At 45.7% G+C, this 12,694-nt stretch overlaps 1 protein-coding gene across 4 annotated transcripts in view; it reads right to left on the reverse strand.

Moving 5' to 3' along the window:
- LOC149284270 (focadhesin-like) overlaps positions 1-12,694 on the reverse strand; it is a 91,442-nt gene that overhangs the window by 12,122 nt on the left and 66,626 nt on the right. For all 4 annotated transcript variants that reach the window (XM_089496938.1, XM_089496937.1, XM_089496936.1 and 1 more), the window contains 10 exons: positions 12,181-12,270; positions 9,688-9,835; positions 9,482-9,601; positions 8,866-8,988; positions 8,710-8,787; positions 8,401-8,472; positions 7,971-8,073; positions 7,765-7,845; positions 7,070-7,198; positions 6,499-6,614 (listed from right to left, as the gene is read on the reverse strand). In XM_089496938.1, the coding sequence (XP_089353064.1) occupies positions 6,499-6,614; positions 7,070-7,198; positions 7,765-7,845; positions 7,971-8,073; positions 8,401-8,472; positions 8,710-8,787; positions 8,866-8,988; positions 9,482-9,601; positions 9,688-9,835; positions 12,181-12,270 (1,060 nt within the window). The remainder of the gene's footprint in view (positions 1-6,498; positions 6,615-7,069; positions 7,199-7,764; positions 7,846-7,970; positions 8,074-8,400; positions 8,473-8,709; positions 8,788-8,865; positions 8,989-9,481; positions 9,602-9,687; positions 9,836-12,180; positions 12,271-12,694) is intronic.

The raw sequence follows: 12,694 nt of genomic DNA on the forward strand, positions 1-12,694 counted from the left end.
TCCAGGTAAGGGGGTGGGGAAGGTTGTATGAGCAAGTATGCATGATTAAGAAAACTAATGAGTATTTGTGAATGAATGTGTGTGTGTGTGTGTGATAGTATGGATGTGTAAGTGTGTGGGGGGGTAGCTTGGCATAGGGAGCCTGTAATCACACTCTTATCATGCTCAGGTTCTAGAATGCATTGGCTGTCTGGGCATGATAGGAGTGTGTTAGCAATCATTGTGACGGACTCGTCCCTTCAGGCACACCGCTGTGGATATTATACAGCCCAACCACCCGTTCCCCTGGAACCCAGTTTCTATGTTTACCCCACACCGCCAGGCCCAGTACCAGGACATACAGGTTTTACTTTTGGAACTGCTGGGCAGCTAGAATAGCCTCCTGCCCCACTATGTGTACCAGACAGGATTATTTCCACAGGGTGCCCAGCCAGGGCTCCTGCCTGACTATCGGTGGAAGATATCAGAGGCTAACCCCGTTATCTCCCCTATTGTTCCTAGGAGACCTGAATCCCCCAGTTAAAGGGGGCGGTTATGTTACTCAGACGTCTCATTCTGTGTGTTGATGTGTTTATATGGATATATATACCTGTGCCTGGGTACAATAAAGGTTCTGAATGTTATACCCTACACTGAGTCTCGGCTAGTGACTGGGAAACCGGGGAAAGTGTGTGTTGTCCCAGGCTAAGGGAGCACAAGACAGCGGAGGTAGTCGGTCGGACTAGCCAGCTCCGTGACATTGGTGGCAAGCGTTGGGATTTGCTCCTAGCTAAACGGGACATCCAAACCACTACCAGGACCAAGAAGCCGAGACGGAGAGCACCCTACGAGTGCATGGACCAGCGGTATGCTAAACTTAAGCGGAATACTTTGAAAGACCTCCTGGAGGCTCGTGGAAAGGTTGCCAGCAACAAAACCCGGGATACCCTCATTGCGGAACTTATGGCGGACGACCAGGCTCAAGCCGACCCTGTTACCCCAGCAGACCAGGATGAGTTCCAGAGGGATGTTCTGTTCCGCCTGTCCTGCTACGGGCCCCATCCACCCGCAGAGATAGTGAACCGGGTGATAGCAGAGGTGACTGCGCTGAGGTTTCCCCAACAAGCACGTTCTTCAGGGGAAAGAGATGAAATTTCCCACTTTGAGGCGAGTAACCGCCGAAAGCTCCCCTATGCAGCCTTCAAATCCTTCATCGAGGCGGAGGGGGACATCGAAGGATATCTCCAAGACTTCGAGCGGCAATGTCTGTTGCAACAAGTGAGAGACGCAGATAAGGTAACCATCCTTGCCAGCAAGCTCACTGGCCGGGCGGCTGAAGCCTTCCGAGCAGTGGCCGACGAGGACTGTAACAGCTATGAGCGAGTACGAGAACAATTACTAGCTCGTTTCGCCATCACCCCGGAGGCACAAAGACTCAAGTTCCGTAGCCTGCGGAGGATGGAGAAAGACACGTACCAAGAATGGGGGCATCGGATGCAGAAAGCAGTGCAAAACTGGCTCACAGGGAGCCGAGCAGTGACCGCTCAAGAGGTGACTCAGTTGTTCCTTCTGGAGCAGTTTTTTAACCACACTCCCCCTGATGTCCGGGACTGGGTCCGGGACCGTCACCCCCGAGACCTAGCCCAAGCCGCCAGCTTGGCAGATGAGTACCAGGACACGCGCCGGGCTAACTCGACCAACACCCGGCCAGCCCCTCGGTATCTGCCAGCCCATTCCCCACCGCAAGCTACAGCCATGGGAAGTCCTCGCTACCCCCCACCAGCCGACGCTCGGAGGTATTTCTCGTGCAACCAAACGGGACACATTAAGTTGAACTGTCCCCAGCAACCCCAGCCGTCGGGACCATATCGAGGAAGGCCCCGGCGCACAGTGGTTCAATGTGTTGGTCAGGAAGAAGACTGGGGAATTTTACACGAGGCTGACATCGTACAAGCCATTGCGGGGGACAACCGCCATCATCACTGCCAGCCTGTGTTACTCAATGGAAAAGTGGCCAGGGGGCTCCGTGATTCCGGAGCCACCTTAACCATGGTGGATCCCCAGAGGGTACCAGTCCCGGTAACAACTGGAAAATTTGTGGCAGTACGAGTCGCAGGGGGCAAAGTATATAGAATCCCCACGGCTCAGGTGCATCTGGACTGGGGGGCAGCTGCCCGCACCCTAGAAGTGGGACTCATGACTGGGCTTCCAGAGGAAATTCTACTGGGCAACGACTTAGGCCATCTCACCTCCACATTTGGCCCCTCCAAGCCTGCGGAAGCACACCCTGTAACCACCCGGCTACAAGCCCAACAAACCAAGCCACCTCCCTCCGAAGAGACCCAGGTAAGACCCACTGACCTTGACTCTGGCCCCGACCTCCTCACCTGGGACTCCCCGACAGACTTCAGTAAGGAAGTACAACAGGACGACTCTCTAGCAGCGTACCGACAGAAGGCTCTCAGTAAGCCTGGGGGGATGGACGACTACTGGTTCCATTGGGAAGGGGACAGACTCTATCGTAGTGCCTCGGATGGGGGAAAACAGACTGCTAAAGCGCCCAGGCCGCAGCTAGTGATACCCCAGAAATATAGGGCAGACATACTACGCATCGGACATGTCATTCCCTTGGCCGGACATTTAGGACAGAGAAAAACGAGGTATAGAATTACCCAGAACTTTTTTTGGCCTGGTATCTCCGGAGACATTAGGGACTACTGCCGCACTTGCGAGATCTGCCAGCGTGTAGGCAAGAGAGGGGATCATCTGAAAGCTAAATTACGACCCCTGCCCATAGTGCAAGAACCCTTCAGCCGGGTTGCAGTAGATCTTATTGGCCCGTTAGCTAAGCCAAGCCCAACGGGGAAGAAATATATACTTACCGTGGTAGACTATGCCACCCGGTATCCTGAGGCTGTAGCATTAAGCAACATCCAAGCCGAAACCATAGCGGAGGCGCTGTTGCAAATATTCTCCCGGGTGGGGTTTCCCCAGGAGCTGCTGTCCGATCAAGGGACACAGTTCACCGCCGAGGTAACCCAACAGCGCTGTAGGGGAATGGGAGGGTCTGCCTCTGCCCGGCTTACCAGGGTATATTAAAACCCAGAAAAGTATAGAGAGTGTTAGGCTAGGAGAAGGGCTGGCCCGCTCAGAAAGGGACCAGGTCACCCAGATTTTAGAGGAACGACGAGCAATGTTCTCATCGCTACCTGGCTACACCCCTCTTGCGGTTCATAAAGTGGAGACCACAGACCCCCATCCCTTAAGGCAACCCGCTTATCGCGTCCCTGATGCTGTCCGAGAAAGCATGCGTCAGGAGATCAGGGAGATGCTCGATCTCGGGGTCATCGAACCCTCCGTAAGCCCCTGGGCTTCCCCAGTCGTTCTCGTCCCTAAGAAGGATGGCACCACCAGATTCTGTGTTGACTATAGGCGACTGAATGACCGCACCGTGACTGATGCGTACCCGATGCCCCGGGTAGACGAATTATTAGACCGGATCGCAGGGGGAAGGTTCCTCACCACTATCGACTTATGTAAGGGCTATTGGCAGATACCGCTGGACGCGGAGGCTAGGCCGAAGTCTGCATTCATCACCCCATATGGCTTGTATCAGTTCAAAGTCATGCCGTTTGGGATGAAGAATGCACCGGTTACCTTCCAGCGGATGATAGACCGACTGCTGGATGGGTTGCAGGAGTATGCCTGCGCCTATCTAGATGACATAGCCATCCATAGTGCCACCTGGGGGGAACATCTCCAGCATCTACGGACAGTGTTAGACAGAATCCGCGATGCAGGGCTGACAATTAAGCCAGACAAGTGCCACATTGGTCTGTCTGAAGTCCAATATCTAGGACACCGGGTGGGGTGTGGGAGACAGAGACCAGAGCCCGCTAAAGTAGAGGCGGTTGCCAACTGGCCAGTACCCCGTACTAAAACACAGGTCCTAGCGTTCCTAGGGACTGCGGGTTATTATCGTAAGTTTGTCCCCAACTATAGCACTATTGCGAAACCCTTGACTGACCTGACCAAAAAGAATTTGCCCCGACAAGTCCTGTGGTCTCCGGAGTGCGAGGCGGCGTTCAAACAACTCAAACAGGCTTTAGTGCAAGCTCCTGTACTAGCTGCACCAGACGCATCCAAACGCTTTGTCGTCCATACAGACGCTTCTACGTTCGGGTTGGGAGCAGTACTAAACCAGGTCGGAGACGACGGCGACGAACACCCAGTGGCATACATCAGCCGCAAACTACTTCCCCGGGAGGTGAGCTACGCCGCCATTGAAAAAGAATGCCTGGCTTTGGTTTGGGCTCTCCGCAAGTTTCAACCTTATTTGTATGGACGATCCTTCACCGTCCTTACGGATCATAACCCCTTAGTATGGCTGAACAGGGTAGCCGGGGACAATGGCCGGTTATTACGGTGGAGCCTAGCTCTACAGCCCTTCAACGGGAATGCGGATGGGCTGTCCAGACAAACGGAGCTAACGGGGTGATTGTGTTTGGGAGGCGATGGGTGCCAGGGCTTCGAACCATCCCAAGCGGACCCGATTGGGGTCGCGCTGGGTATGTCGAGGTGTTCCACAAGGGGGAGCATTGTGACGGACTCGTCCCTTCAGGCACACCGCTGTGGATATTATACAGCCCAACCACCCGTTCCCCTGGAACCCAGTTTCTATGTTTACCCCACACCGCCAGGCCCAGTACCAGGACATACAGGTTTTACTTTTGGAACTGCTGGGCAGCTAGAATAGCCTCCTGCCCCACTATGTGTACCAGACAGGATTATCTCCACAGGGTGCCCAGCCAGGGCTCCTGCCTGACTATCGGTGGAAGATATCAGAGGCTAATCCCGTTATCTCCCCTATTGTTCCTAGGAGACCTGAATCCCCCAGCTAAAGGGGGCGGTTATGTTACTCAGACGTCTCATTCTGTGTGTTGATGTGTTTATATGGATATATATACCTGTGCCTGGGTACAATAAAGGTTCTGAATGTTATACCCTACACTGAGTCTCGGCTAGTGACTGGGAAACCGGGGAAAGTGTGTGTTGTCCCAGGCTAAGGGAGCACAAGACAGCGGAGGTAGTCGGTCGGACTAGCCAGCTCCGTGACAATCATATATATGATTATGTTAGCTGTTAGCAAATATATATACATATATATATATATGATATTGTTATTGATTTTTTCTGTCCAATTTTGATGTGTTACTTACTTTTAATAAATGTGTGGTTAACACACCAAATTTTGCCAGACAAATTAAATTACATATATATATAGTACATGCTAGAACCTGGGCATAATAGGAGTGTGATTTTTTTTAAGGTGTGGGGGGGTAATTTTCGGTCCAGATTTTTTATTTTGGTGCATCCCTAACATACACAGCACATAAGGTCTTTGAGTACACCATGTATTTTACTTTCTTTAGCGTGCTATGAAAAAGTATTTGCTCCCTTTCCCAATTTCTTGCCAATCTATGAGACAAAGACACGGAATAAACACAAATGTAAACATTAAACAGAACCTGTCTTGCAAAGACAAGTAGGCTAAAAGGTCTCAAAAAGTAGCACATGATGCTGCAATCTAAATTTAAAACATATAAGACACACATTTATTGACGTCTCAGTCTATCAGGGTTACAAAGCCATTTCTGAGATTCCAGCGAACCACGGTGAAAGCCATTATGGAAATGGAAGAAAACTTGGAAGATTGGTGAACATTTCCAAAAGTGGCCGGCCTACCAAAAATCCTCACATAGACAACTCATCCAAGAAGTCACAAAAGAACTGCAGGCCTCACTTGCCTCAGTTATGGTCAGTGTTTATAATTCCACAATTATGCACAAGAAAGAGCGGCATCCACGGTAGAGTTGCAAGGTTACAAACCACTGCTGATGGTGGTAGTGTGATGGTCTGGGGGTGCGTTGCTACTTCAAGACCTGGGGGACTGGCCATAAATTGATAGAACCATGAATTCTGCTCTCTACTAGAAAATCCTAAAGGAGAATGTCCGGCCATCAGTTTGTGACTGAAAGCACAAGTGCAGTTGGCTTATCCAACAGGACAATGATCCAAAACATACAAGAAAGTCCACCTCTGAATGGTTCAAAGAAACAAAATTAAGGTTTTAGAGAGACCTCTATTCTGGCCGATTTAAAACAATTTTGCCCAGAAGAGTGGGCCAAAATTCCTCACAGCGTTGTAAAAGACTCACTGCCAGTTATTGCACACATTTGATTTCAGTTGTTGTCGCCAAGGGTGATATAATGGCAATTAGTTTTAGTGGGACAATTACTTTTTGATATGAGTGTTATAGTTTTACCTTCAATAAATATAACGATCATTAAAAAGTGGCATTTTATGTTTACTCACGTTGCCTTTGTCTTATTTTAAAATGTGTTGGATGATCTGAAACATTTAAATGTGACAAATAAGCAAAAAATAGAAGAAAATGGGAAGGGGCAAATACTTTTTCACAGCACTGTAACTAAGCGCTGTTTAAACAAAACAACTCACATTTAAACTGTGAACGAGTGGCGGCACTATCCACATTCCCAGGAGAACTGCTGCCTTCTGGGAGGTCTGAGCCTGAGTCACAGCTATTTGGATACAAAGTTTTTGTATTTCAGCCCCTGTATAAATACAAACAGTAACGTCAATGAACAAGACAGGGATTTGTGATTGTGAGCACAGAGAGCATGACTGTAACATCTCCTGTAAAAGTAGTAGAGGTGTAACATATATACAAGTGAACCTCTCTACATGTCTATACTCAGAGACATGTTTTATTACATACTGCTACCTTACCAGTTTGTTCTATTAATTCCGTACATTATTTGACACGTCTGAAATTTTTTATATGCGAGTCCTGATCTAATTATGTAGAAGCTACACAAGTCTATATATTTTCTTCAGGATAAATACGCTGACATTGGTAAACAATCAGGTCTGATTCAGGTCAGTCCTATCCAATTCTTGCCATCAGATTGAAATTTCAGCACACAAGGTACAAAAAAACACAGTTAAATGGGGGCCAGAGGAGACAGTCTTGACAGCCAGTGGATATCTAAACATTATAAATAGCTACCAAAGTTAAGTCTCATCAGCGGTGCAAGTATGGATGCCCAGTTGACAGGAGGATACGGATACGTATCCGCGGCTGCAGCAATCGAGGAGGCGCACACCTTCACCAGGACTGGGGGCAGACACTCAGGACCTGAAATCACATCAGCAAATGGTATATTCAGTTTTCAGAAAAGGCATCAATTAGGTGCAGTGTAAAAACATTGGTGAATCCGTGAAAATAGCTTTCTGCTGTTAGCGCATACTCAAGTCTCATAAAATGATTAGGTGTTCCAATTACACATCTCACCTGAAATAAGCCTAGGTCTACAGCTTTAGCAGGGATTGAGGCTAGACTGCAGGAAGTCAGGCTATTTAACTGTTTAATGTCCGCACATGATCTAAACTGAGTCTGGTCTGTAGATGGTCGTGGGTTCTCTCTAGAATAGGGAATGCTTCCCTATCTAGAAACAGTGGGCATACTGGGACCTTATACCTGGTTCTGAGATGTAAAAGTCCTGTCCTTTCCTACATTATGGAGGAAGGACATTCCACATCCTAGTTTCAGGCCTCTTTACATTGACACAGGTGGTTTATATGTATGTCTTAATTCAGGAAAGGGTCTCTCAGCACTGATATTTTGTGCTTTGTGAGACATGTGACTTAGGAGTTCAAATTTTAAGGATTAGGTGAAATGAAATGTACTCATCTTCAAGGTACCTTTCTTCCCTGCAGATATAAGGAAATCTACCACCGCCCGTATTAAGCTTCTTTCTGGCAGGTATCCGAAATCTGGAGGGACTGTAAAGAAATAGAGGAGACAGCTTGTTTGTTATAATGAACTACTGCTGTGTTGCACGGCAGCCTGCTGCTACTGTAATGATGAGAAAATGGTCTGCAAAAAATCCAAATAGAGTTCTGCTCACCAGAGGTCCTGCTCTGAGTGGAAGAGAGCGTGGACAAGTGAAGGTGACCGAGGATCCAGGCTGCATTGGTCTGCAGGCCAATCACTCCAGAAAAATTAATGATCTGTGGAAATGAGATGTTTCATTACACCCAACCATAGCTGGCTACAACAGATCCATTAAGTGGGGAAATAAACAAGAAAGTCATCTCTGGCTAAAATGAAATTAATTCAAAACTCACATCTGATATGTTGTAATATTTATTGTGAAGCTGAACTAGTTCTCTGGTGTTGAGAACCCACATAAAGCTCGACCAATGAAAGCACATTAGCACAACCTCAAGATATAGCTATTGTCCACTTTTAGAATCTTGGAACGTATAGAAATACAAAATACAAACACATGGATGCTTTCTTAGTGACCTCGTTCCCCCAAAGCAATGACTTCATACCTGCGTTATTGTTTTGATGACTTCGCTCAGTCTGCTTTGGAACTGAGATGAGTGTATGGCTTCAGATTTCAGCTGCAAGGAGACAGAAATGACCACATTGGATGATGTATATACAGCATGATGATATTATTAAGATTATTAAAACACAACAAGATTTTGACCACCAACCCACAGAAAATGCAACAGAATCCTTTGTCATTAAACTCAACTAAAAGAAACAATCTCATGCAATTTTAAATGATAGTAATAATGCATAAATATTAGGTTTTGGTATTTTGAAGGGTTCTTTTCATACAGAATTGAGCTTACTTGTATCAGTGCAGATTCAGACCCAACCAAGGCCACCAGCCCATTTAAAGCAGCCAGACGTTGCATTGTGGGACATCCCTGAAAGACATACATATATATCTTAGCAATATCTTTTTTTAGGTTCTCTTTATAGGTTAAAACTGAAGTAGCACTTACCTCTGCCAGGAGAATCTTTATCCAGGCCGGTAGCAGTCTGTTGTTCAGGTCTTCTGCTTTCCCGTGTCCACACACCGATAACCCATGAACAATGCTTCCCAAAGCCAATGCCAAGCCTGGGGTCTGAGTTAAAGCAAAATACGAGGCTTAACAATCATTAGCGGTAACAGTTGCACAGTAACATCAAGAGGCAGCTGGTGACATATAGTTTGTGAATTTAACAGAGTTACTGGGTCAGACTATTGTACAGGTATCTCTGTTGTGCAAAAATAACTCCCATGACTACTCAGACATCCTTCTAAAAGGAAAGGGGTATCCATTATGGAAGTTGTAGTTCAACAGCACCAGGGAACTGCCAACCAGAAGACCCTATTCTGAGCCAAGACTGTCCCAGTAGACAAAAAGTGAGAAGGAACGTCAGACCACAGAGGAGGGCAGCTGCGTCTTCTACCTCAAATAATTTTATTTTTTTATTTTTCATTTTTGAAGAATGCATATTAAAAAAATGGATCATACTCCTTAGGCGACACAGCTTTTATCAAGACACAGAATAAAGCCTGGCTCTGTATCCATCAATGGATGTATAAAGGTAGAAGAAGACGGTGAGAACACTGACCTGCTGGTTCTGCTCAGTTAATGTCCGCAGCTTGTTCATGTGCTCTTCAGCCTCCTCAGCATTAAGGACACCAGCACTGAATGCAGACAAAGTGACAACAGCCACACAGTATGACAGCACCTGGATCAGAGCCGCACGGATACTATTAATGTGTCCCTTAAATACATAAATACTGATAACAAAAACTCTATGCACCGCGTTCTTACCTCCTGCACTGTCCGGCTCTGGTCTGCACTGTGGCACAGTGACGTGTAAAGTTTGCGCAGGGTGGCAGTGACATGGACACGGCTGTCAGTCTGGTTGCTCTGACTCATGAAGGACAGCGCAAGACCTACTCCCAGTATACAGCCCATGCTTGGGGAATAAGAAGAATGACAAACTAGTTAGGGGTTCCCGATCATAGCTTTCAGAGGTTTAAAAAGGAAACAGTAGAGATTTGGGATATATTTGTTCACAAATTTCTGTTTTTAAAAAACAAACAGGGGTTATGTGACACAGAGTCAAGAGGTTGGGAGTCCTTAGTCAAGTTGGTACCTTTTAACGCCCAAAAGTAGAAAAAGTTGTAACCTCATAAGTGTCTTTTTCCTTCCATCTCACTTTACATCTTTTTCTATGTGTTTGACTTAAGACTGTCTCCTCTTGGACTTGTATACAGAACTGTATATAGCAATTAAAATTTTCCTTATTAGAATCATGGAGTCACACAACCAGCAGATGGCGGTATAACCCAAGATACTGCCCTTCTTACAGGAGCAGCAACTCCTTTGCCAGAGTAATAGCGAACAAAAGACCTATATGTATACTACTCAATGGTGAATTTGTATCATCACCAACCGATGGAATCATAATAACACAATCATTAATTCATAAAAAAGCAGGAAAGCCTATCACACAACACTAAAGGCTAAAACATGCCACTGTATAATATTGTGATGCCCATTGATTCACAAGATCCATTTATTATAATGGTGGATGCCATTATAATAAAGGACTGTCAATCTGGACTAAGATTTATAACATCCAATGCCAGGCCACTAACACTGTTGGTGTCGACTTTACAGACCTAACAGAGTATGTAGTGAGGCTTGCAAATTATTTGTGGTATTAATAAGTAAATTGATTCTAGTCTAATGCGATTTTTTTGGTAGTTGTATAGCTGCCAATTGTCTCAGAAGGGACAAATTTGACAATGGGATCATTCGTTTAACTTTGAATGCATTTTAGAAATTACACTTTCGTACTTCCTGTAAGTGTTTCGTTTTGGGGGAGAACATGCAGGCTGACGTCAGTTTGGAGATTGTGGACACGAGTCATAAATCTATGCACTGCAGCTGCAATACCAGATACGATCACATGCATTGTTGGTCTTATCATGAAAGCAACTAATGAAATGGTCCAATCAACATTTAAGGTCACATTTTGATATTTGCACCAGAATCACAATTATGCAAAACTCTCTTGCACTAAAATGCGCAGCAAATCATATAGCACAAGAAGCAGCTTGTCCTCATATCACACTTTACAGCGTTATGCTTATCAGCATCTGGCTAGTTGGGCTTGAATTAGGCCTGAGACATGAATCCCTTCCTGTTCAAAGCCCCTTGTTTTATGATACAACATAACATCATCCAGACAACATAACATCATCCAGACAACATAACATCATCCAGACAACATAGCATCATCCAGACAACATAGCATCATCCAGACAACATAGCATCATCCAGAACAGTTGATGCTGATGTTGAACCTCAACTATCAAAGACTATGGGACTTCACTATTTAAGGATAATACTTTGACCCACAATGTTATTCTTGTTACATATTAATAAGAGAAATCCTAAAACTAGTACCAATTTGTATTAATTTACTACTTAGTCCTTTACCGTGCTAACAGGATGGAACACAGGCAGGACATTCAAAGTAAAATAACAGAAATGGAAAAAGGGGATACCAACAAAATGGGAAATGTTACTGACAACTGCATTTGTTTGGGGGGAAGATGTTCATGATGATGTCTCTATCACATAACACCCAGTAAGGCATGCACCAAACACACTTTGCGTGGCGAGATGGGTTCCCTAGTGGTATGCTGTAAAATTAACCTGCCCTTAGCCACTAGCCATTTATCAGAGGGTGACCAGTGGGCCTATACTTCTCTGACACTAAAAGGATAAAGTTTATACCGCCTTCGCCTCAGCCCTCCTGCCATGGATACAGAAGCAGCTTGTACGGAGGATATGGCTCGAATAATTACAGTGCCTGAAATCCAGACAAAGGAGCATTTGGATCCTCCCTGCGCAGCAGCTCTGTGCACGGCTTGTGTCGATGAAGCCTTTTGTGCCAATGTGTGTGATGTGCACGGTCTGGTGGCTGTAACACAACTCCTGCAGCTGGCACACATAGGCAAACACACATTTGGCATTTGTTAGTGCGGGTAAACTCTTCATCGCCATTCCTAAATGGTTAGCAACTTTATCAGACCCCACTTGTATTCCAAAGTATCTTTTTAGATGCTTTCCTACTTAATTACTACAGTGTGAATTCTGGCCCTCAATATCCATAATGGAGTATTTTCAGTGCAAGGCTAATACTGGAGTGTGACCCTCTTACATTATAGGGCCCACGATCTCAAATACACGTTAGCACCCTGCTGATGCTGGTCAGTATGACACATTTTCATGACGCCCCATACATACTTGTATTCAACATTGGGGTCAAAGCAGCAACTTTCCAGCGCATCCAGAGACTTCATCATATGTAAATTCATCTGCTGACCAGACACATCACTGCAAACAAGAGAGAAAATATCTGCTGTCACTCACAACGTTCTACTAACCAACGCTGAACTTAGCGAGGCACACCATCTATCCTGGATGGACCACTACTGTACATATGAACAAATACATTATTTGATGTGTGTGTGTCTGTCACGTATATACATTTAGTACAGAATATCACTTAATGAATTAATAAAGCTCTACATGCATACAAAGTGATAGATAAGTAATAGTGTATTTAAAAGTTCTATTTCACGCACAGTACACTGGCAGTTATTTTTGGCTTAACCTATTTTTTTTTTGTTTGTCCGACACTGATCTGCACGATTCTGCTGCATGTACCAGAACACGATTACCACTGCGGCAAGCTGACTTACAAGCTGACTTAACCCCTTCATGACAATGGCTGATTTTAGTTTTTGTACCCTTCGTG

The sequence above is a fragment of the Sceloporus occidentalis genome, unplaced genomic scaffold (genome assembly GCF_023333645.1).
Source record: "Sceloporus occidentalis isolate IW3139 unplaced genomic scaffold, rSceOcc1.0.p SCAF_96, whole genome shotgun sequence".
NCBI lineage: Eukaryota > Metazoa > Chordata > Lepidosauria > Squamata > Phrynosomatidae > Sceloporus > Sceloporus occidentalis.